A 21,145-nucleotide genomic window follows, 5' to 3' on the forward strand; every position below is an offset into this window, starting at 1 on the left:
TGTGTTCTTGGTTAAAGGTTGGGAACCACTGACATCAAAAGGAAGTACAAGAAAATAATGAAGTAAAATAAATGAATAATTAGGTGTTAGTGGTGTTTCCCATTTTAGTATTTATTCAGAATCCTGTGCTTGTTTGAAGTACCATAGTATAATTGAACTGTAAATTGAAAAATAGTATTATTTAGCAATTTCATTTGTTATAATCAGAGTAGATACTTGTTTGCAATTTGGATCCTTTGTTTTGGCCAGTTTTTGCTTGATATTTTAAATTCAGGCATTTATTTATCTAGTAAAATTCTTTTTTTTTTTTTTTAAAGATTTTATTTTTAAGTAACCTCTACACCCAACATGGGGCTCGAACTCACAACCCCAAGATCAAGAGTCATACACTCCAGCAACTGAGCCAGCCAGGCGCCCCAAATTATATCTTTTTTGATCTTTAAATGGCATTGATTTATATATTTTTTTAATTTATTTTTTAAAAGATTTGTATTTTATTTTTTTAGAGAGAGAGAATGCACAAGCAGTGGGGTGGGGGCAGAGGGAGAGGAAGAGAGAGGGAATCTTAAGTAGGCTCCATGGAGCCTGACACAGGCCTCGATCTCATGACTCTGAGATCATGACCGAGCCAAAATGAAGAGTCGGATGCTTAACCGACTGAGCCACCCAGGCACCCCTAAAGATTTTATTTTTAAGTAATCTCTACACCCAATGTGGAGCTTGAACTTAGAACCCCAAGATCAAGAGTCACACGCTAAACCGGTTGAGCCAGCCAGGCGCCCTGATATATTTTAGAATTTATATACAGGAAAAAATGAGTGACTCTTTAACTATTTTTAAAATTTTTTATAGTAAGCTTATTTATTTATTTATTTATTTTTATTTATTTATTTTTTTTTTTTTTAAAGATTTTATTTATTTATTTGAGAGAGAGAATGAGAGAGAGCACATGAGAGGGGGGAGGGGCAGAGGGAGAAGCAGACCCCCCGCCGAGCAGGGAGCCCGATGCGGGACTCGATCCCGGGACTCCAGGATCATGACCTGAGCCGAAGGCAGTCGCTTAACCGACTGAGCCACCCAGGCGCCCCTATAGTAAGCTTATTTAAAAAAATTGAAAAAAATAGCATTAAAATTTAGAATTGTTGTCGATTGCCTCTTTCAGTTTGTTTGCATATAATTTTTGTGGTGGTGATTTTGTTTTTGGTTTGTCAAACATTAATGTTAATTAGTCCACAGTTATTTGATAAGAGTACTCTGATTTTCTGATTTTTAGACATTACTCCTGTATATCAAAAGTGAGAATTTTTCTACTTTTTGGTATAGTGGTCTATATTTGTGTTTTCAGATATGATTCATCAACTTCCACTGTTGACAGAAAGACAGTACATCGCAACAGTTCACTCCCGCCTTCAAGACTCACAGCTTTGGAAACTCCCTGGGCTGCAAGCCACTGTTAGACTTGCCTGGGCACTGGCATTGAGAGGAATATCTCAGCTACCTGATGTGACAGGTAAATTGATTGTAGGTAATTTAGTTATGAGAAAGAACATATCAACTTTAATGGTATTTTGAAAGAGGTATTATCTTTGACATATATAAGGATGAGCACAGGAAGATACCTAGAGTTGTGTTAAATGAAGCTTTGGAATGTAGTGAAATACCAATTTTTTTTTTCTTGTTTCCTGAAAGAATTTTTATGAAATATTGTTTCTCTTTCTTAGAGCCAGTGACAATGCTCTTTTAGCTTCTTTATTTCCTTAAGAGTGTAAAATTTGAAATGGCGGTATCATAATTTTTTAAATTAAAATTTACGATTGTTTAAAATGTTTTCTTCTTTGGTTTTCACAAAATAATTTTTCACAAATTAAAAACTAGTATTATTTAAAAATAAAATATGTTAGGGGTGCCTGGGTGGCTCCAGTTGGTCAAGCATCCAACTCCTGATTTCAGCTCAGGTCAGATCTCAGGGCTCCCGTGCTCAGTGGGGAGTCTGCTTGAGGATTCTCTCCCTCTGCCCCTTCCCCCACTTGTGTGCACGTGTGCACGCGCACTCTCTCTTTCTCTCTCAAAAAAAAGGCCATTCTTGAAATAATACAAGTTTTTGTTGTTTGTTTTTAAAGACTTTATTTACTTTTAATATTTTACTTATTTGACAGAAAGAGAGAACACAAGCAGGGGGAGTGGCAGGCAGAGGGAGAGGGAAAAGCAGGCCTCCCACTGATCAGGGAGCCTGACGCGGGGCTTGATCCCAGGATCCCGGGATCATGACCTGAGCCAAAGGCAGATGCCCAACTGACTGAGTCACCCAGATGCCCCTGTTTTTAAAGATTTTATTTATTTGACAGAGAGAGAGCAAAGTTAGGGTGAGCAGGAGAGGGAGAAGCAGGCTCCCCACTGAGCAGGGAGCCTGATATGGGGCTTGATCCCAGGACTCTGGGATCATGAATTGAGCCAAAGGCAGATCCTTAACCCACTGAGCCACCCAGGTGCCCCCAGACAAGTTTTTATTTATTAAAATAAAATAGGAATTTTGAAAAATTAGTTACTACTCTTCATAGACTTCTGAAAAACTTACCAAACATGTTTACTACACTAATTTATAGTGTTTGAAACTTTATTAAACTCCAAAATTTCAATAAGCTTTTTAGACATTAACACTCAGTTTATAAAGACCTAAATGTGAGATAGGAGTCCATCAAAATCCCAAAGGAGAACACAGGCAGCAACCTCTTCGACCTCAGCCGCAGCAACTTCTTCCAAGAAACATCGCCAAATGGGGTGCCTGGGTGGCTCAGTTGGTTAAGCGACTGCCTTCGGCTCAGGTCATGATCTTGGAGTCCCTGGATCGAGTCCCGCATCGGGCTCCCTGCTCGGCAGGGAGTCTGCTTCTCCCTCTGACCCTCCCCCTCTCATGTACTCGCTCTCTTTCTCTCTCTCTCAAATAAATAAATAAAATCTTTAAAAAAAAGAAAAAAGAAAAAAAAAAAAGAAACATCGCCAAAGGCAGGGGAAGCAAGGGCAAAAGTGAACATTGGGACTTCATCAAGATAAAAAGCTTTTGCACAGCAAAGGAAACAAGTCAACAAAACCAAAAGACATCCGACAGAACGTGAGAAGATATTTGCAAATGACATACCAGATAAAGGGCTAGTATCCAAAATCTATAAAGAACTTATCAAACTCAACACCCAAAGAACAAATGATCCAATCAAGAAATAGGCAGAAGACATGAACAGACATTTTTCCAAAGAAGACATCCAAATGGCCAACAGACACATGAAAAAGTGCTCAACATCGCTTGGCATTAGGGAAATCCAAATCAAAACCTCAATGAGATACCACTTCACAGCAGTCAGAATGGCTAAAATTAACAAGTCAGGAAATGACAGATGTTTGCGGGGGTGTGGAGAAAGGGGAACCTTCCTACACTGTTGTGGGAATGCAAGTTGGTGCAGCCACCCTGGAAAACAGTATGGAGGTTCCTCAAAAAGTTGAAAATAGCTACCATATGACCCAGCAATTGCACTACTGGGTATTTACCCCAAAGATACAAATGTAGGGATCCGAAGGGGTAAGTGCACCCCGATGTTTATAGCAGCAATGTCCACAATAGCCAAACTATGGAAAGAGCCAAGCTGTCCATCGACAGATGAATGGGTAAAGAAGATGTGGTATATATACACAATGGAATATTATGCAGCCACCAAAAAGAATGAAATCTTGCCATTTGCAAGGACGTGGATGGAACTGGAGGATATTTTGCTGAGTGAAACAAGTCAATCAGAGAAAGACATGTATCATACGATCTCACTGATATGAGGAATTCTTAATCTCAGGAAACAAACTGAGGGTTGCTGGAGTAGGGGGTGGGAGGCATGGGGTGGCTGGGTGATAGACATCGGGGAGGGTATGTGCAATGGTGAGCACTGTGAATTGTGTAAGACTGTTGCATCACAGACCTGTACCTCTGAAACAAATGGTACCTTATATGTTTAAAAAAAAAAAAAAAGATAGGAGGAAGGGAAAAATGAAGGGGGGGAATCGGAGGGGGAGATGAACCATGAGAGACGATGGACTTTGAGAAACAAACTGAGGGTTCTAGAGAGAGGGGGATGGGGGGATGAGCTAGCCTGGTGATGGGTATTAAAGAGGGCACGTACTGAATGGAGCACTGGGTGTTATATGCAAACAGTGAATCATGGAACACTACATCAAAAACTAATGGTGTAATGTATGGTGATTAACATAACATAATAAAAAAAAAGATTGATGCTGCTTTATTACCTAAATAGTCTTCAAGAAATAGTTCTTGAATTGATCATCATGTGATTTAAATTCCAGTATTTCTGAATTCAAGTGAAGGTTTGTAATTAGTCGTTGTTATTAATATTTAATTAGTAATTTTAATAATAAGTATTAGTCATAAAGAATTAAACTATTTTGTTCTCAAGGAGTTTGTATGGTATGGGTAGATATGCAGGCTTTATTTCAAAATGCAAAATAAAACATAAAAATCCATCTGTTTTCCTCTGGTTGAAACTCTTGGCTTATATCTATTCCTGACCCTTTTCAAGGCAATGAAAATGTACTTTGAGAAGCATACTCTGTATTTGGTCTGTATAATGCTCAAGTAGAATGAACTACAAACAGTTCTTTTCCAAAGCCAGATTACCACAAAGTTACTTAGCAGTTTTATATGTAAATTTAAAAGAAGCAAGCAATGATGTATTTCTTGATGGAAGGACACAGCAGCACCTGTGATGTACTTTTACCAAAAAAATTGAATGTAAGTCAGATCAAGTCTCTAGATCGAACTACCAATTTTTAGTATAACCGGAAGACAGAGGAGTGTGTTAACTATACAACTGGGATGGATATCAAACCACATTGTGGAAACTGTAGGATAAAAGTCCAGTTTCTGCAGCAGATAAAGGGCAAGTGAAAAATTAAAAAGATACAGGAGGAGTCTACAGATGTATCACTCAAACATAATCTGTGGATCTTATTTGGATTCTGATTCAAGCAAACAAATTGCACAAAAAGACAAAAAGCAAAAAACCAAACTAAAATCTTTTATAGCATTTATGGGACTGTTGTAAATTTGATTACTGTGTGGATATTTGATATTGAGGAATTGTTTTTTTTTTTTAAGGTATGTTATTTGTATGTATGGTTTATTTTTTGTTTTTAAAGTATTCTTTTGAGTTGTATACTGAAATACTTACAAATGAAATGTTAAATTGTCTGGCATTTGCTTAAATCTCATTTGGGAATGCGTGGAGATCCAGATGAAATATGATTGCATAAATGTATAACATCAAAGTTAACTGATGGGTTTTGTGATGGTTCATTATATTGGTTTATTTTTAGATACCTATTTGAAATTTTTTGAATAAAAAGCTAAAAAAAGTTACAAGTAGACCAGTTTGTCTTTAGGTTAAGGTTTAGTTTTTCAATTTTTGCTACTTTGTTATCAAATTAGAAGAGTTACTTATGTGGTCATGTTCAGGTCTTGGTCTCACTAGCTGTGAAGACTTTTTCTGAATGATCTAGTTCATTTATTGAGATTAAAGCCTTGGCGTCATTTTCATATGTTAATGTTTTGATAATAACTCACTGACTATATCAGTGTTACATCATATATTCTTGAAGTAATTTTTTATTGCTCATGTTGTTAGTGTGATGAGCATTTGTTTCCTAATGTACTTTTTTAATTTAATTTTTTTTAAGATTTTATTTATTTATTTGACAGAGAGAGACACAGTGAGAGAGGGAACACAAGCAGGGGGAGTGGGAGAGGGAGAAGCAGGCTTCCCGCAGAGCAGGGAGCCCGATGTGGGGCTCGATCCCAGGACCCTGGGATCATGACCCGAGCCGAAGGCAGATGCTTAACGACTGAGCCACCCAGGCGCCCCTGTACTTTTTTTTTTTTAAGATTTTTTATTTATTTATTTGACAGAGAGAGAGACAGTGAGAGAGGGAACACAAGCAGGGGGAGTGGGAGAGGGAGAAACAGGCTTCCCGCTGAGCAGGGAGCCCGGTGCGGGGCTCGATCCCGGGACCTCGGGATCATGACCTGAGCCGAAGGCAGACGCTTAATGACTGAGCCACCCAGGCGCCCCTTTAATGTACTTTTTCAGTAGCTCTTTTGAATTTGAGTCTATTACAGTAATACAGTCTTATTTTTAACATAGCACATGCTTGAAGGTTCAGAAGATACCTGAATTTTGAAACATCAAGAGAGTATTCTGAAATGTTATAATCTAGTTTAATAACTTTCCCTTCATGTGCTGTTTTTCTAAATATATTTCTAGCTCTGGCTGAATTTACAGAAGCAGATGAGGCAATGGCAGAGCTCGCAATTGCTGACAATGTTTTCCTGTTCCTCACTGAATCCGTAGTGGTGTCAGAAAACTTCTATCAGGAGGAATTTTATATCCGTAGAGTCCATAATCTCATCACAGATTTCCTTGCACTTATGCCAATGAAGGTAGGTATAATAATGTAGGATAAGTAAAAAATAGTAGAAAATTTTTATGAAATAAACTGATCAATTCACTTTATGTTTTGGAAACTAATAAAATCTTTTATTGTAGACTATAATTTGACAATAGTTGTGTTACAGCTTTTGAATTAGTAATTCGTGAAAATGAAATAAGACCTGGTAATTGAGACTAAGCTAAAAGAACAAAATATTTGACATTGAGAATAGTTTATAAGGAGAGAGTAATAGTTAAATTACTATGCGTAGAAAATTGTTAATGTCATGATACCCCAGGGATCAATGCTTAGATTGTCTTATTGATATGTTTATACATTATTTGGAAGAAGGCATAGTAGAAAATCTCCAGTTTTATAGATAATTGTGTAGACTCTTAATTATAGTATATAAATGGACTTCTGCATGCATACAGGTAATGTAATGGATTTAAGAAACAAATGCAAAGGCTACTTTCGAATAAAGAGTTCAAGCTGTAACTTTGATCCAAAAAGGGATTCTTAGAGCCATTTCAGAGAGTTTCTCCAGAGCATTTTTTTTTCGTGCAGTTTTGTTCCAAGGAAGCCATCAAAATGCGGGCAGGAAATAAATGAGGACGTAAAGCTCTATGAACTCACTTTTTGTGTGTGTGTATTTAAAAAAAGCACCCTAAAGGACCTATACTTGTAATACTGTAGTACAGTTCTGCTACCATACCTCCTGAAACACATAAGGCAAATGGAAAGACTACCTCAAGTGGCAACAAATGATCAAGGAGTGAAGTGCTTATTCATTATTTAATGAATTAAGTGTTTGTTGAGTTTCTCCTGTGTGCCACGTACTATACTAGAAGTTGTGAAGAAGACAAGTAGTAGACTCACTCATTCCTTACCAATAAAGAATTTATAATGTAGTTGGAGAGATTAGGTAGTAACAGTGAATGAGAGGTATAGACAGTAAATTTATGGATTTATTTAGGCTAAGAATAGCTCCCTCAGGACTAGAATGTCAAGGAATACTTTAACAGATAACCTGAACCCTCAGTAACCTCGAAGGACTTGATAGATAATATCACAGAATTTTGGAATAGGAAGAAGCATGCTAATCCTTTCATTTTACATTTGCAGAAATGAAGTCGTAGAAAGGTTAAGTCTTAAGTGTTTCCTAATCAGTAGTCCAGATGGGACTTAAGTTATAGAAAGATAATCATAAATGGCTTGAATAATAAAGGAGTGAATTCACATAATTGGAGTACTTTGATAGATAATAGGAGTATTTAGGTTATCGGTCTCTTTTTGAACGAGCTTTGGTTTGTGTGTATCAGTGAATTTGTCCTTTTTATTCAGATTGATTGGCATAAAGTTATTCCTAATATTCCTTTATTATACTGTTTGTGTCTGTAGGATCTGTAATGATGTTTCTTTTTTCATTCTTAATTTTGGTAATTTGCATCTTCCATGTGTGTGTGTGTGTGTATGGGTGTGTGTGTCTTCTTAATTAACCTGGCTAGAGGTTTATCAATTTTATTGAACTTCCTGAAGAACCAGCTTTTGGCCTCATTGATTTTCTTTTTCTTTTTTTTTTTTTTTAAAGATTTTATTTATTTGACAGAGAGAGACACAGCAAGAGAGGGAACACAAGCAGGGGGAGTGGCAGAGGGAGAAGCAGGCTTCCCGCAGAGCAGGGAGCCTGATGTGGGGCTCGATCCCAGGACCCTGGGATCATGACCTGAGCCGAAGGCAGCCGCTTAACTGACTGAGCCACCCAGGCGCCCCGGCCTCATTGATTTTCTTATACTTTGTTTCACTGTTACTGATTTCTGCTCTACATTATTTTCTTCCTTTTTGCTTTGGGCTTAATTCGCATTTCTAATTTCAATTTATTAAGGTAGAAGCTTAGATTATTGATTTGAAACCTTTCTTTTTTTCTAATACAAATATTTGATGTTACACATTTATCTCTAATTGCTTTAGCTGTGTCACATAAATTTTGATATGTTGTGTTTTCCTTTTTGTTCAATTTAATGTTTTTTAATTGTCCTTGAGACTTCTTTGATCAGTGGTTTATTTAGAAGTGTTGTTTAATTTCCAAATATTTGGGGGCTTCCAGGCATCTCTTTATAACTGATTTTAGTTTATTTTTGTTGTGGTTAGAGAACATACTTTATAGGATTTCAATTTATGTTAAATTGGCTGAGGTTTGTTTTATGATTCAGAATATGGCCTATCTTGGAAAATGTTCTATGCACACATGAAAGGAATGTATATTCTCCTGCTGTTCTATAGAGTATTCTGTAAATGCCCATTAGGGAAAGTTGGTTGATAGTGTTAAGTCTTCCATATCCTTACAGATTTTGTATACTTGAGAGAGGAGTATTGAATTGTGGGTCTGTCCTGCTTTTTTTGTTTTGTTTTTAAAAGAGAGTAGTTTCTTCTGTCAGTTGGCACGAATGTTATAAGGTGATGGTTCTCAGCCAGTGCAATAATGTCCTTCAGAGAGTGTTTGGGAAATTAGTGGCACCACTTTTCCTTGTTAAAATATCTTTGGTGGAGGAAGAATGAAGGGGGGGAAATAGGAGGGGGAGACGAACCATGAGAGACGATGGACTCTGAAAAACAAACTAAGGGTTTTAGAGGGGAGGGGGTGGGAGGATGGGTTAGCCTGGTGATGGGTATTAAAGAGGGCACGTTCTGCATGGAGCACTGGGTGTTATGCACAAACGATGAATCATGGAACACTACATCAAAAACTAATGATGTAATGTATGGTGATTAACATAACAATAAAAAAATAAAAAAAAATCTTTGGTGGAGTTATTGGTAGAAATAGGTAGTCCAGAGATGCTAAACTGTCCTGCCGTGTTCAGGATGATCCAACCCAGTGAAGAAATGTCCTGTTCAAAATGTCAGTAATGTTCCTTCTGAGAAATACTGTAGTTAAAACTCAACTTCTCTGTACTGGAAAATGCACTGACATTTTAAGATATTTTTAAATTATGGATAGTGGTATCACAAAATTCCTAGTATATTTCTTCATGTCATTAAAGTGGAATAGATGTTTAAACAGTTTTTCTATTATGTAATCACTTTTAGACAGTTGCCTGATTTCAGTATTATTAACCTATATACTAAATTTCCATATTAAACTGTATGTAATGTATTTAATAGGTGAAACAGTTGAGGAATCGGGCAGATGAAGATGCTCGAATAATTCATATGAGTATGCAGATGGGTAATGAACCTCCCATTTCACTTAGAAGAGATCTGGAACACTTAATGCTCTTGGTAAGCCATTACACTGGATGGATGGTCATCTCTCCCTCCTTCCATTATTTATTCCCTAACTGTAGAAAATTTCACTTTTAATGTTTCAAATATACAAGTGAATTCCGTAAAAATGTAAATTTTCACCTAAAAGTAATTGTTGAGTTATAGGCATTTTCACCCAGTCTTTGCTTACACTTTGCAGATTGGTGAGCTATATAAAAAGAACCCTTTTAATTTGGAGCTTGCTCTCGAATATTGGTGTCCCTCAGAGCCTCTTCAGACTTCCACTATCATGGGTTCTTACCTTGGGGTGGCTCATCAGCGACCCCCTCAACGCCAGGTGAGCTCTTAGTTTTTCTACTTTTCTACCTTGGTATGATAATTGGGAGTCTTGAACCATGAACAAATGTTATTTCCTGATGTCATTGCCATTAACACAAATGATCTCTTGTGTAACTTAGAAATTTACACTGTTTTCTTAAGGAAATTTGAAACTCTTAAATTTAAGTTTTTTTTTTTTTTTTGCAAGGAATACTTTTTTTTTTTAAGATTTTATTTATTTATTTGACAGAGAGAGACACAGCGAGAGAGGGAACACAAGCAGGGGGAGTGGGAGAGGGAGAAGCAGGCTTCCCGCTGAGCATGGAGCCTGATGCGGGGCTCGATCCCAGGACCCTGGGATCATGACCTGAGCCGAAGGCAGACGCTTAACGACTGAGCCACCCAGGCGCCCCTAAATTTAAGTTCTGATATGTAGTTAGCCTTTTGTAACATACTAGGTATGTGTCAAATTGTAGACAGAAAGGTGTCTAGTCTTTCTATGTGTCATTTATTTGAATTTTATTGGTATTAGTATTAGTCTGTACTCAACAGGCATGACAGTAACCAATATACATCATTCTTTTTTCTTTTTGTCTTAAGATATTATTTATTTTATTTTATTTTTCTAAAGATTTTATTTTTTATTTGTCAAAGAGAGAGAGCACACAAGCAGGGGGAGCGGCAGGCAGAGGGAGAAGCAGGCTCCCTGCTGAGCAAGGAGCCTGATGGGGGACTCGATCCCAGGACCCTGGGATTATGACCTGAGCCAAAGGCAGACGCTTAACTGACTGAGCCACCCAGGCGTCCCTAAGATTTTATTTATTTCTTTTATTTTTTATTTTTTTATTTTTATTTTTTTTAAATGTTTTATTTATTCATGAGAGTCAGAGAGAGAGAGAGAGAGGCAGAGGCAGAGGGAGAAGCAGGCTCCCCGCCTAGGGGGAGCCCGATGCGGGGCTCGATCCCAGGACCCTGGGATCATGACCTGAGCTGAAGGCAGACGCTTAACCATCTGAGCCACCCAGGCGCCCCCATAAGATTTTATTTTTAAGTAAACCCAGCATGGGGCTCGAACTCACTACCATGAGATCAAGAGTCTCATGCTCCACAGACTGAGCCAGCCAGGCACCCCCAATATATACCATTCTTAAGAAGTTGGGGAAGATAGGAGAGGTATAAGTACTAGAAGGAAAGGTTTAGAAGTTAGAATTGATGACAAAATGCCTATGAGTCAATAGATAATGTAGGAAAAAGTCCATTTTCTATTCTATGTTAAGTAGGATACGCAGTCTCAAATAAGATGGATTGCAGTATCTATCTTCATCTTTTTGGGATTTGCCGTTCTAGAAGCTTTCATGTCAAATAATTTTCAGTTATGCTAGAGTCTGGGATCAGATGCCTTTTTACTGCATTTCTTATATTTATTTTTCTCCCCATTTAAAAAATGTTTTGGAGAAGGGTTTATTAAAATTTTTTGAAGATTAAAAACATCTTTATATTACGAAATACTTCAAGCATTTGGAAGAGAGAATAATTATAATGAATACCCAACATCTCAATTTAATAGCTGTTAACATTTTGCCTTGTTTGCTTCATCTACTACTGCTATTTTTACTACTTTGATTTTGCTGGAGTACATTAAAGTAAGTTATAGACAGCATGACATTTCCCCTTTTACTAGGTAAATATCTCTCAAAAATAAGGATGTTTTTCTACATAATTAGGAAATCATTTATACCTAACAGATTTAACAACGATTTCCAGAGATCTGTAACATTTTCAGTTCTGAATTACAACCAATGAGCCTCAATGTCTGAATAGTATTTTTGTTATTAGATTTAAGGAATAAGCAAGATAAAAGGAAAAACTAAGAAGTGGATTTACAGAACAGGAATGTAGGAATGTGGTACTGGCTGAACACAAAACAGTATGTTTAGGTTAGCATCCAAAATTCTTTCAGGTTCCTAGGTGTTCATACTAAATTTGACTGGGATTCATGAACCCTGGGTTCCAAGTATATCTGACTTTGTGGTTAATTTTAGAGGAATAAATTTCTTCCATTGCTTTACATATTTAAAATGTGAGTAGTCTTATGTTCTGTGACATTGAGATGTTTTAAAAAATAATTGTACTTTATGTTCACGAAAATATTCTATAATTGCATTAAATTACTAATGACGATCTTGAAAAAATTTTTCATAAGTAGAATACCAGATTATTAAATTAGAGCATTTAGTTTTAGTTCATATGTAGTCTTTATTAGTTAGTTCATGCTACCTAAAAGTTAAGATAAGCTTTATGTAAACTATTGGTTTTTCCCTATTTCAGGTTGTCTTGTCAAAGTTTGTTAGGCAAATGGGTGACCTATTGCCTCCAACGATTTACATTCCTTATTTGAAAATGCTCCAGGGATTGGCCAATGGGCCCCAGTGTGCTCACTACTGTTTCAGCCTGCTTAAAGTCAATGGTAGTAGTCATGGTAAGAAAAATCTGGATGTTGTCTAAGTTTGTTGTGACATTCTTGAGTTCACTATCCCCCTGCCTATTAAAGAATATTAGTTATTTGTACTAGGTTCTACCAGGTGTATACGTTATTTTTATAATAATGGGAAAGAAGCACATTAGTAGCTTTATGCATTAGTGATGGTCTCACAGATTGGGCAGTTTTACTGTTTGCTTTATAAAATATAATTTAGTTTAAGAAATCAGAATTGATACATAAAAACTTTGAAGAACCCATCTGGTACTCGAAACAGAATATATACCCTGGCCACATGAGTTTGATTTTTTAAATTCATGTTCATAAGTACTTGTTTTCTAAATTTCTGTACTTACAATTTCTCTGTCAACCCTCCCAGTTTCCTCATTTAATTTTCAGACTTGAGTCTGGTTAAATTTGCAACACTGCAAAAGAGAAGAGAAAGAAATAGTTATTAAGCATCTGTTTTGTTAGGTAGATATTATTACTTTCATTTTTACGTGTGAGGAAACAGGTTTAGAGAAGTAATTTACCCACGGTCATGAGGAGGAGCAGGATTGGAACAGATCTGCCAGCACTAAGGCCAGTGTTCTGGCTACTCTGTCAAGGCCTGCTTGTAGCGTAATTTAAAATCTAGACTGCACTTACCTCTCTCTCTGGGAATTTAAGCTCACATTTAGGAATTATCTGATGGGGAAAGTAGTCCTACATAATTACAGCACAACACAGAGAACTCTTATGGATATAAAGCAGATAACTGACACCCAAAGTAATTTGCCTTTGCACTTACATGGGCACCACCCATTCTTAGCCCTGAGGAAAAATTAATCCAGAGTTTTAGTTTATAGAGGAATTCTAACCCTTTTACAACACACTCCTTAATTCAGACAACACACTCTACTTACGTAGGACAAAGGCAAAGTTTATTGCTTTAGATTTATTTTCCTCCCTCGATTTCCAAGCACATCCTTAGACATTCTTGAAACAAAATTCTGTGCTGTCTTTACAGTTGAAAATATTCAGGGAACAGGTGGCAGTCCTGTTTCCTGGGAACATTTCTTTCACTCCTTAATGCTTTACCATGAGCACCTCCGGAAGGATCTTCCGAGCGCAGATAGTGTCCAGTACCGTCACCTTCCTTCACGTGGCATCACCCAGAAGGAGCAGGATGGATTGATTGCTTTTTTACAGCTCACCTCCACCATCATTACTTGGGTAATTATCATCCACAGCATGTGAGAGCATAATTTTACTTGTTTTCTAGCACAGGGGCATTTTAAGGAACTCCCAAATTTTCATGAAATGCTTGAAGTTTATGAGTGATGAATTTTGCATGTATAGAATTCTGTTTTTAAGCTCTGTGTTTCTTTACCTTCAGAGGGTGTAGTAATGGTAGCCCAGCTTATTGCTGTCAGCTAGTGGGAAAATAATAGCATATGCCTGAAAGAAAATAGAAGGGCAAATACGAATCAGTTGTGACTGCACATCCTTCTAGAAGGTTTCCTAACATAGGTGTGGATATGTGTGTTGGTGTTATGTATACATAAAGAATATATTTTTTATTTATTATTTTTTAAATTTATTTGTTTTTATTTTTTATTTTTTTTAAAGATTTTATTTATTTATTTGAGACAGAGAGAATGAGAGAGACAGAGAGCACATGAGAGGGGGGAGGGTCAGAGGGAGAAGCAGGCTCCCCGCCGAGCAGGGAAGCCCGACGCGGGACTCGATCCCGGGACTCCAGGATCATGACCTGAGCCGAAGGCAGTCGCTTAACCAACTGAGCCACCCAGGCGCCCTTAAATTTATTTTTTAATGAATTTATTTTTTTATTAGAGTACATGTGCGAGTGGGGGACAGAGGGGGCAGAGGGAGAGAATCTCAAGCAGGCTCCACGCTAAGCACAGATCCCGAAGCAGGACTCAGTCTCACGACCCTGAGATCATGACCTGAGCCAAAATCAAGAGTTGGATGCTTAACCGACTGAGCCACCCAGGAACCCCAAGAATATTTTTAATTAAAAAGAAAAGTTTTTTACTAAAAAAAAAAAAAAGAAAGAAAAAAAAAACCAAGAAAAGTTATTTACTGGATTACTTTTATTCTCTCCTTACACCAAACCATCTTACCCCTCACTATCAAATTAGTCTTTATAGGAAACATGAGTTTCATTACATAATTTCTCTACTTAGAAACCTCTTCTAGTTGTTCTATTATTTCCTAGAGCAAAATTGCTTACTGAGACATTCTGTCTTAAGGACAGGAATAGTGTCTTCTAACTTTTTGGCTTTTCTAGGAGTGCTTAACATTATTATTATTACTTTTTTTTTAAGATTTTATTTATTTATTTGACAGAGAGAGACACAGCGAGAGAGGGAACACAAGCAGGGGGAGTGGCAGAGGGAGAAGCAGGCTCCCCGCGGAGCAGGGAGCCCGACGCGGGGCTCGATCCCAGGACCCTGGGATCATGACTTGAGCCGAAGGCAGACGCTTAACGACTGAGCCACCCAGGCGCCCCTTAACATTATTATTAAACATTAAAACATAAAGTTAGGGGGCGCCTGGGTGGCTCAGTTGTTACGCATCTGCCTTCGTTCAGCTCAGGCATGATCCCGGGGTCCTGAGATTGAGCCCCACGTCGGGCTCCCTGCCCAGCGGGGAGCCTGTTTCTCCCTCTGCCTGCCGCTACCCCCTGCTTATGCGCTCTCTCTCTGACAAATAAATAAATAAAATCTTAAAAAAACAAAACAAAAAAAACTCATAAAGTTAGTAGTTATTTCTTGTTGAATTAAAATGGAATGGTATTGGCACGCCTGGGTGGCTCAATCAGCTAGTCAGCTAGCTCTTGATCTCTGCTTAGGTCTTGATCTCAGGGTCATGAGTTCAGGCCCTGTGTTGGACTCTACGCTGGGTGTGGAGCCTACTTAAAAAGAAAGTGGCATTTGATGCCACATATATCTTCATTTTTTTTCTTAAAAAACTAAAAGGTATTCATATATTATAGTAAAAAATATACTACATTGTTTCAGAAAGGATTGCAAGTGCTTAGGTAAGATTTATGTGACCTTGGCAGACCATTTATCTCATATGGATTATTTTCCATACTGAGAGCTATAAAAGTAATTCTAAAAGGCTATTTCTACCCTATTCCTTACATTGACTGAGCTGTAATTTGATTTGATCCACTGGTACACCTCAAGCATAGCCATAGGCTTATCTTTGTTTTAGTATGTATCAAGCCTATGAATACTCAGTATAAGTGCTAGCAATTTAGATGATTGCTGGTCATTTTTCTTAGCTTTTAAAGATGGGAAAGTCTCTCTTGTTCTTTTTGTGTTTGATTCCCAGAGTGAAAATGCTCGTCTGGCACTCTGTGAACATCCTCAGTGGACCCCGGTTGTGGTGATTCTGGGACTCCTGCAATGCAGTATCCCCCCTGTTCTCAAAGCAGAGTTGCTGAAGACCCTTGCAGCTTTTGGAAAATCCCCTGAAATTGCTGCTTCCCTTTGGCAGTCGTTGGAATACACTCAGGTAGCATTACAAGCTCTCTTATTTATTACAGTTTGGAAAGTGAGGCTTGATAATATGGTAGAAACAAGGGCATCCAGTTTGCAACTTACAGTATGCCATGAACTTCCCAATTAATGATTTAGTACCGAGCCAGTGGTTTAGAACCGAGCCATAGCATCAGAAACTAACAGGCTTAGGTTTTTCTATTAGATCAATTGACAGCTTCACTAGGTTACCAGAGATAGGTTCTTCTCTCAAGACTTTGTTTTTCAGTGTCTGTGAGATATTTATAAATGGACAGAATTCCTCAACTCTTGTCTTTAAGACCAGGCTGATGAAAGCCTTCAGACATTATTTGTACTCATTAAATGTGGGGAATACCAGTTTTTCTTTTCTGTTGCTTCCTTTTATGTCCTCCTGTCCCATCTGAAAAGAACAAAGTATCTCTATTAACTTTTATTTTTTTAGATGTAAGGCCTATTGGAATTTTTCTGTGAAGGTATAGTTATTCAGTATATACACTAAGATTAAAAAGGAGAATAAGGTTGTGCTTTACAGAAATATCTCTAGGAAAATGGTTAGGTGGAATATGTGTTTGTCTAAAAATAATAAAACGTATAGGAACCTGTGATTCTAACACCATTTTGAAGCAGTAAAATGATATTTTCTAACGTGTGTCCTGAAGATGTAATGATACTTTATAAGAGCAAAATGCAGGGAGCTGGTGTGTGCCCTTAGGTTTAGTATTAATACTTCATTTTTTTCACTTATGAGTGTATCACCACTTAGTGTTCTAAGTGTTCAGTGTGCCCCTCTATACTGAAAATGAAATATGATTGGATTTAGACATTTTTATTCTTAGAGCAAGACTTGTTTTTAAAGGATCCTACCTGATAGTATATTTTCAGCTTGTAAGAGTGGTAAATAACATAACATTAAGTGTAATTGATTATACCGTATACTGCTTATGTCCCTAGCAAGGTCAGATCAGAACATCTTAACTCAGAACTTTTGCCCACACAAGAAACCTATTCAGACCTGTTCTTAACAAATTTAATTATTGGTTTTCTGGTGCTGATTGTAGGGCTGGTCTTGAACACTGGTGAGATTTCGTCCCATAAATCCTCTTAAGATTTATTCCTAGAATATCTCAGAGGAAATTTGCTGCATATACTTCTTGTGTGCACTTAGAAACTACTAGTTTTTTGAAGCCCAGATAATCGAAGGTTCTACCTGAATCCCACACAACTGCCAATGAAAGTCCCATCAGAGACTTCTCAGTTGTGCTTTCTGATCAGCATCAGGAGATACATGCATGTGTTGCGTGAGGAATATGACTATTACATTGCAGAGCCACTACTTTTCATTGAGGAGTGGGGGATGTTCCTAACATCTGTTTTCTTACTATTTTAAGATACTGCAGACCGTAAGGGTTCCAAGCCAGAGGCAAGCTATTGGTATCGAGGTAAAGTTTTCCTTTTTCTTTAAATGCTCTCTATTCATACAGTCACATGGTGAAAATTAACAAAAATTGTTCTTAACCCTGTTAGGTACCTATAATTTTCAAATTTAATATAATTTTATTTGAAGTGTTGTCTGGTCAGTGTTGAAATGGAGATGAAATTTTTCGTGAGAGGAACCAAAATACTCTAGGTTTCAAAGTTGGGAAAGGATGTTACATGGCAGCCATCCAAGCTGAAAGTTTGCTTTAAATTCAATTTAATTAGGTTACTTGGGTCAACCTGAAGTGAGAATTTACTTGTTTTAGTTTCTTTTCTTCTCTCTCTACGCTCCCCCTCTCTTTTTCATAAAGAAACATGTAAGACTTCTCTTTTTAATTCACAGTTGGGAACAATATGTGGGAATTTGAAATTCTTCCATCTGATTGATCTAGATTTATATACTACTTTTGTGTCTTTTCCTCTAAATGAAAAATGGTGATTTATATTAGGTTTCTTTTGGTGTGGTGATGATATGTTCAGTATTAATGAGTCAATGTCTGCAAGATGTTTTGTACTTTATAGCTGATTGTTTTATATTACTTAATGTCTTTATTTTTCTTTGGTAGGTTGAACTAAATGAAATAGAATCCCGGTGTGAAGAATACCCACTGACTCGGGCTTTTTGCCAGCTTATTAGTACTTTGGTGGAGAGCTCATTTCCTTCTAATTTGGGTGCTGGCCTGCGGCCCCCTGGCTTTGACCCTTATTTGCAGTTCCTTAGAGATTCTGTGTTTCTCCGATTCCGTACAAGAGCTTACCGGAGAGCAGCTGAAAAGGTAATGTTCAGAGAAAACCTTTTTTGTCCTTATTCATTTATTGCTGCTTTTTCCTTTATGAAAGATAGAAGATGCTATAAATTCATTTTAGCTTTTGCCAATCAGTAAAATTCAGAGTCTTAATACTGAGGTGTCCATGATCTGATTAAGTTTATGTGCATTAAAAAAAAAAAATCTCGGCATTAAAACTAAAGCACGGACTTTTTAGTGATCAGTAGTTTAATTGATGTGAATTCATAGTCATTCAGATCCTTAATTGAACAAATTTGGACCAAAATTGAACCAAAAATGTCATACCTTTGTCAGTTGGAAACACATTGTCCTTTTTTGGGATGATTTTGTTTAGGGATTGAAATAAGTTTTAAACTTGCACACCAATTTCTATTGATTTAGTAGCTCTTTTGGGTTGTAGAGTCTCGGCTTAGTGGGAAGATGTATTATGATCCGTCAGGTATGTTTGCCACGAATGGAGCCTGAGGGAGCACTGAAATTTACATACATATTTGCTCTGGTTGCAACACACTCAGAACTATACTTACCATATATATCATCTTATGTAATTCCAATATTACCGTGAGGCAGGTACTATTAATATTCCCATTTTACAGATGGAGGCTTAGCAAGGTTAAGGAACTTGCCTAAGGTCCAGGACCAGGATTTGAACCTAGGACTCTGATTCCAGATTCAAGCTCATAACCTCTAAGCTATGTAAGAGACCCTTCCAGGTTCTGACATAATTCACTTAGTCTATAATACTGTTTATTGCCTCACAGAATATGCTTGGATGTGTCCTGTAGGGACATTTCTGCTTTATTTTTATAATTTGCTGTTTTTGAACCTGTTGGGTTTATTTGTTGTTGTATTAGTGATTATAAAAATAATTTTTGTGCTAATTTGGGACAATTAGGAAAATATAGAAAAATATAAGAAGTAATGATATTATCCATAATCCTGTTGCCAAAGGAAGGATAACTTAGTCTTTTTCCTATACATACATACTTTAATTGAGATAATTAGTTTAGTTTGCATCTCTTTTTGGCCACTAAATATGGTATCATGAGCACTTCTTCATGCCATCAAAGATTCTTTGAAAACAGTCTCTTTAATGACTGCATGGTCCTTGTTTTTAGCGTGGTTCATGTATTCATTCCCCTTTCATTGGACAGTTCGTTTCTCATATTTAGTCCCAAGTAACTGAAATTCATTTTTTGTCAGTTGTTTTATGATTTTTGCTTCTCACATAGTAAAAATAAACACTGAGGGGGTGTACATTTAAGTCCTAAAATTACCTCGGTGACCAAATAATGGACACTAAGAATGGCAATCTCTTTAACAAGATGTTCTGATAATGTTTTTGTACTTGTCTTAGGTAGCTTATTTGCCTTTTCCTAAAAAGGTCATTATGACCTAAGTGTTTAGAGCTTCAGTCAGCTGTGTTCTTTCCATGTTATTGTTTTTCATTCATGCATATGGACACTTCCAGTGCTGCTGTTTTCCCTAGCTGCTCCCCCAGTATACTTACCCTCAGACTTTTTTCCCTCAACTTCATGAATTTTTTGCACTTGAAAGTCTTCTTCAGGTTTAACTTCTGTTACTATATTTTAGAGCACTAGCTTCTCACAAAAACAGTGCTTTAGATTGAGATAAATAACATAGACTATTAGAGCCAGTGTATATATTTACCAATCCTAAAATCCATTATTATGTGGTGATAAGCCTTTTTTATTTAAATAAATGATCTTGAAATTTTTGGAAAATACAGATAAGTGGATAATTTTAAAATAATAATTTAGGGGCACCTGGGTGGCTTAGTCGTTAAGCGTCTGCCTTCGGCTCAGGTCGTGATCCCAGGGTCCTGGGATCGAGCCCCGCATCAAGCTCCATGCTTGGCGGGAAGCCTGCTTCTCCCTCTCCCACTCCTCCCCCTGCTTGTGTTCCCTCTTTCGCTGTGTCTCTCTCTGTCAAATAAATAAATAAAATCTTTAAAAAAAAAATAGTAATTAAAAAAATATCACTGTATAGTCCCAGTTCCCAAACTCAGTCTTGATAAAATTATGTGCAGTGGAAATGATTTTAAAATAATAATTAAAAAAAACCACCCTAACTACAGTTACCAACCTCAGCCTTCATAAATTCTATATAATGGATTTTTTTAAAAGTAAAGTTTTAATTTTATTGTCTATACTGTTGTATATATTTTTCCCTTGGCATAAATATTTTTCCTTGTACATAGTTTTTAAAAATGTTTTTTAACAGAAGGGTGTTAATGGGGTCATTAGATGCAAGCCCAGAAGTGATTGAGTCTTCTTCACTTCTTTGGCTAGAGCCATAAGATAGAATACTGGTCTGGGAATAGAAGTCCAGGGCTTGATTTCCAGTACCTTTGCTACCAAGCTTTATGGTTTTGGGGAAGTTACTCATGCTCTGAGCTTCACTTGCTTTCTCTGTGAAATAAGGGTGATTAGATGATTTCTCAGACCCTTTACAGCCAGGATTTTTAGAGAAAATATGAAATATTTGACACTTTGGCGAAGTGTCTTCATGTTCTGGAGAAAAGTGGGAGGAATGAAAAGTCTAGCAAGGCTGTCACCTTGGACTGTTTTATTGTTACTGTAACATTTGTTTCTTTCTGTAGTGGGAAGTTGCTGAGGTTGTTTTGGAGGTGTTTTATAAATTGCTCAGAGATTATGAGCCTCAACTTGAAGATTTTGTAGACCAGTTTGTGGAATTACAAGGTAATTTAATTCTGTCACTTTCAAATAAGCTGTCAGCTATTTATAAAGCTATTTATAATTTATAAACTATAAGATACAAAT

The 21,145-nt window shown here is 37.0% G+C and overlaps 1 protein-coding gene across 1 annotated transcript in view; it reads left to right on the plus strand.

Annotated features, from left to right (window-relative positions):
• The window catches only part of NUP205 (nucleoporin 205), an 81,207-nt gene that overhangs the window by 13,884 nt on the left and 46,178 nt on the right, over positions 1-21,145 (plus strand). The window contains exons 7-16 of the mRNA XM_021693039.1: positions 1,346-1,510; positions 6,315-6,490; positions 9,646-9,762; positions 9,947-10,084; positions 12,394-12,544; positions 13,554-13,759; positions 15,890-16,072; positions 17,466-17,516; positions 18,120-18,329; positions 20,965-21,064. Coding sequence (XP_021548714.1) covers positions 1,346-1,510; positions 6,315-6,490; positions 9,646-9,762; positions 9,947-10,084; positions 12,394-12,544; positions 13,554-13,759; positions 15,890-16,072; positions 17,466-17,516; positions 18,120-18,329; positions 20,965-21,064 — 1,497 coding nt within the window. The remainder of the gene's footprint in view (positions 1-1,345; positions 1,511-6,314; positions 6,491-9,645; positions 9,763-9,946; positions 10,085-12,393; positions 12,545-13,553; positions 13,760-15,889; positions 16,073-17,465; positions 17,517-18,119; positions 18,330-20,964; positions 21,065-21,145) is intronic.

The sequence above is a fragment of the Neomonachus schauinslandi genome, chromosome 12 (genome assembly GCF_002201575.2).
Source record: "Neomonachus schauinslandi chromosome 12, ASM220157v2, whole genome shotgun sequence".
Classification (NCBI taxonomy): domain Eukaryota; kingdom Metazoa; phylum Chordata; class Mammalia; order Carnivora; family Phocidae; genus Neomonachus; species Neomonachus schauinslandi.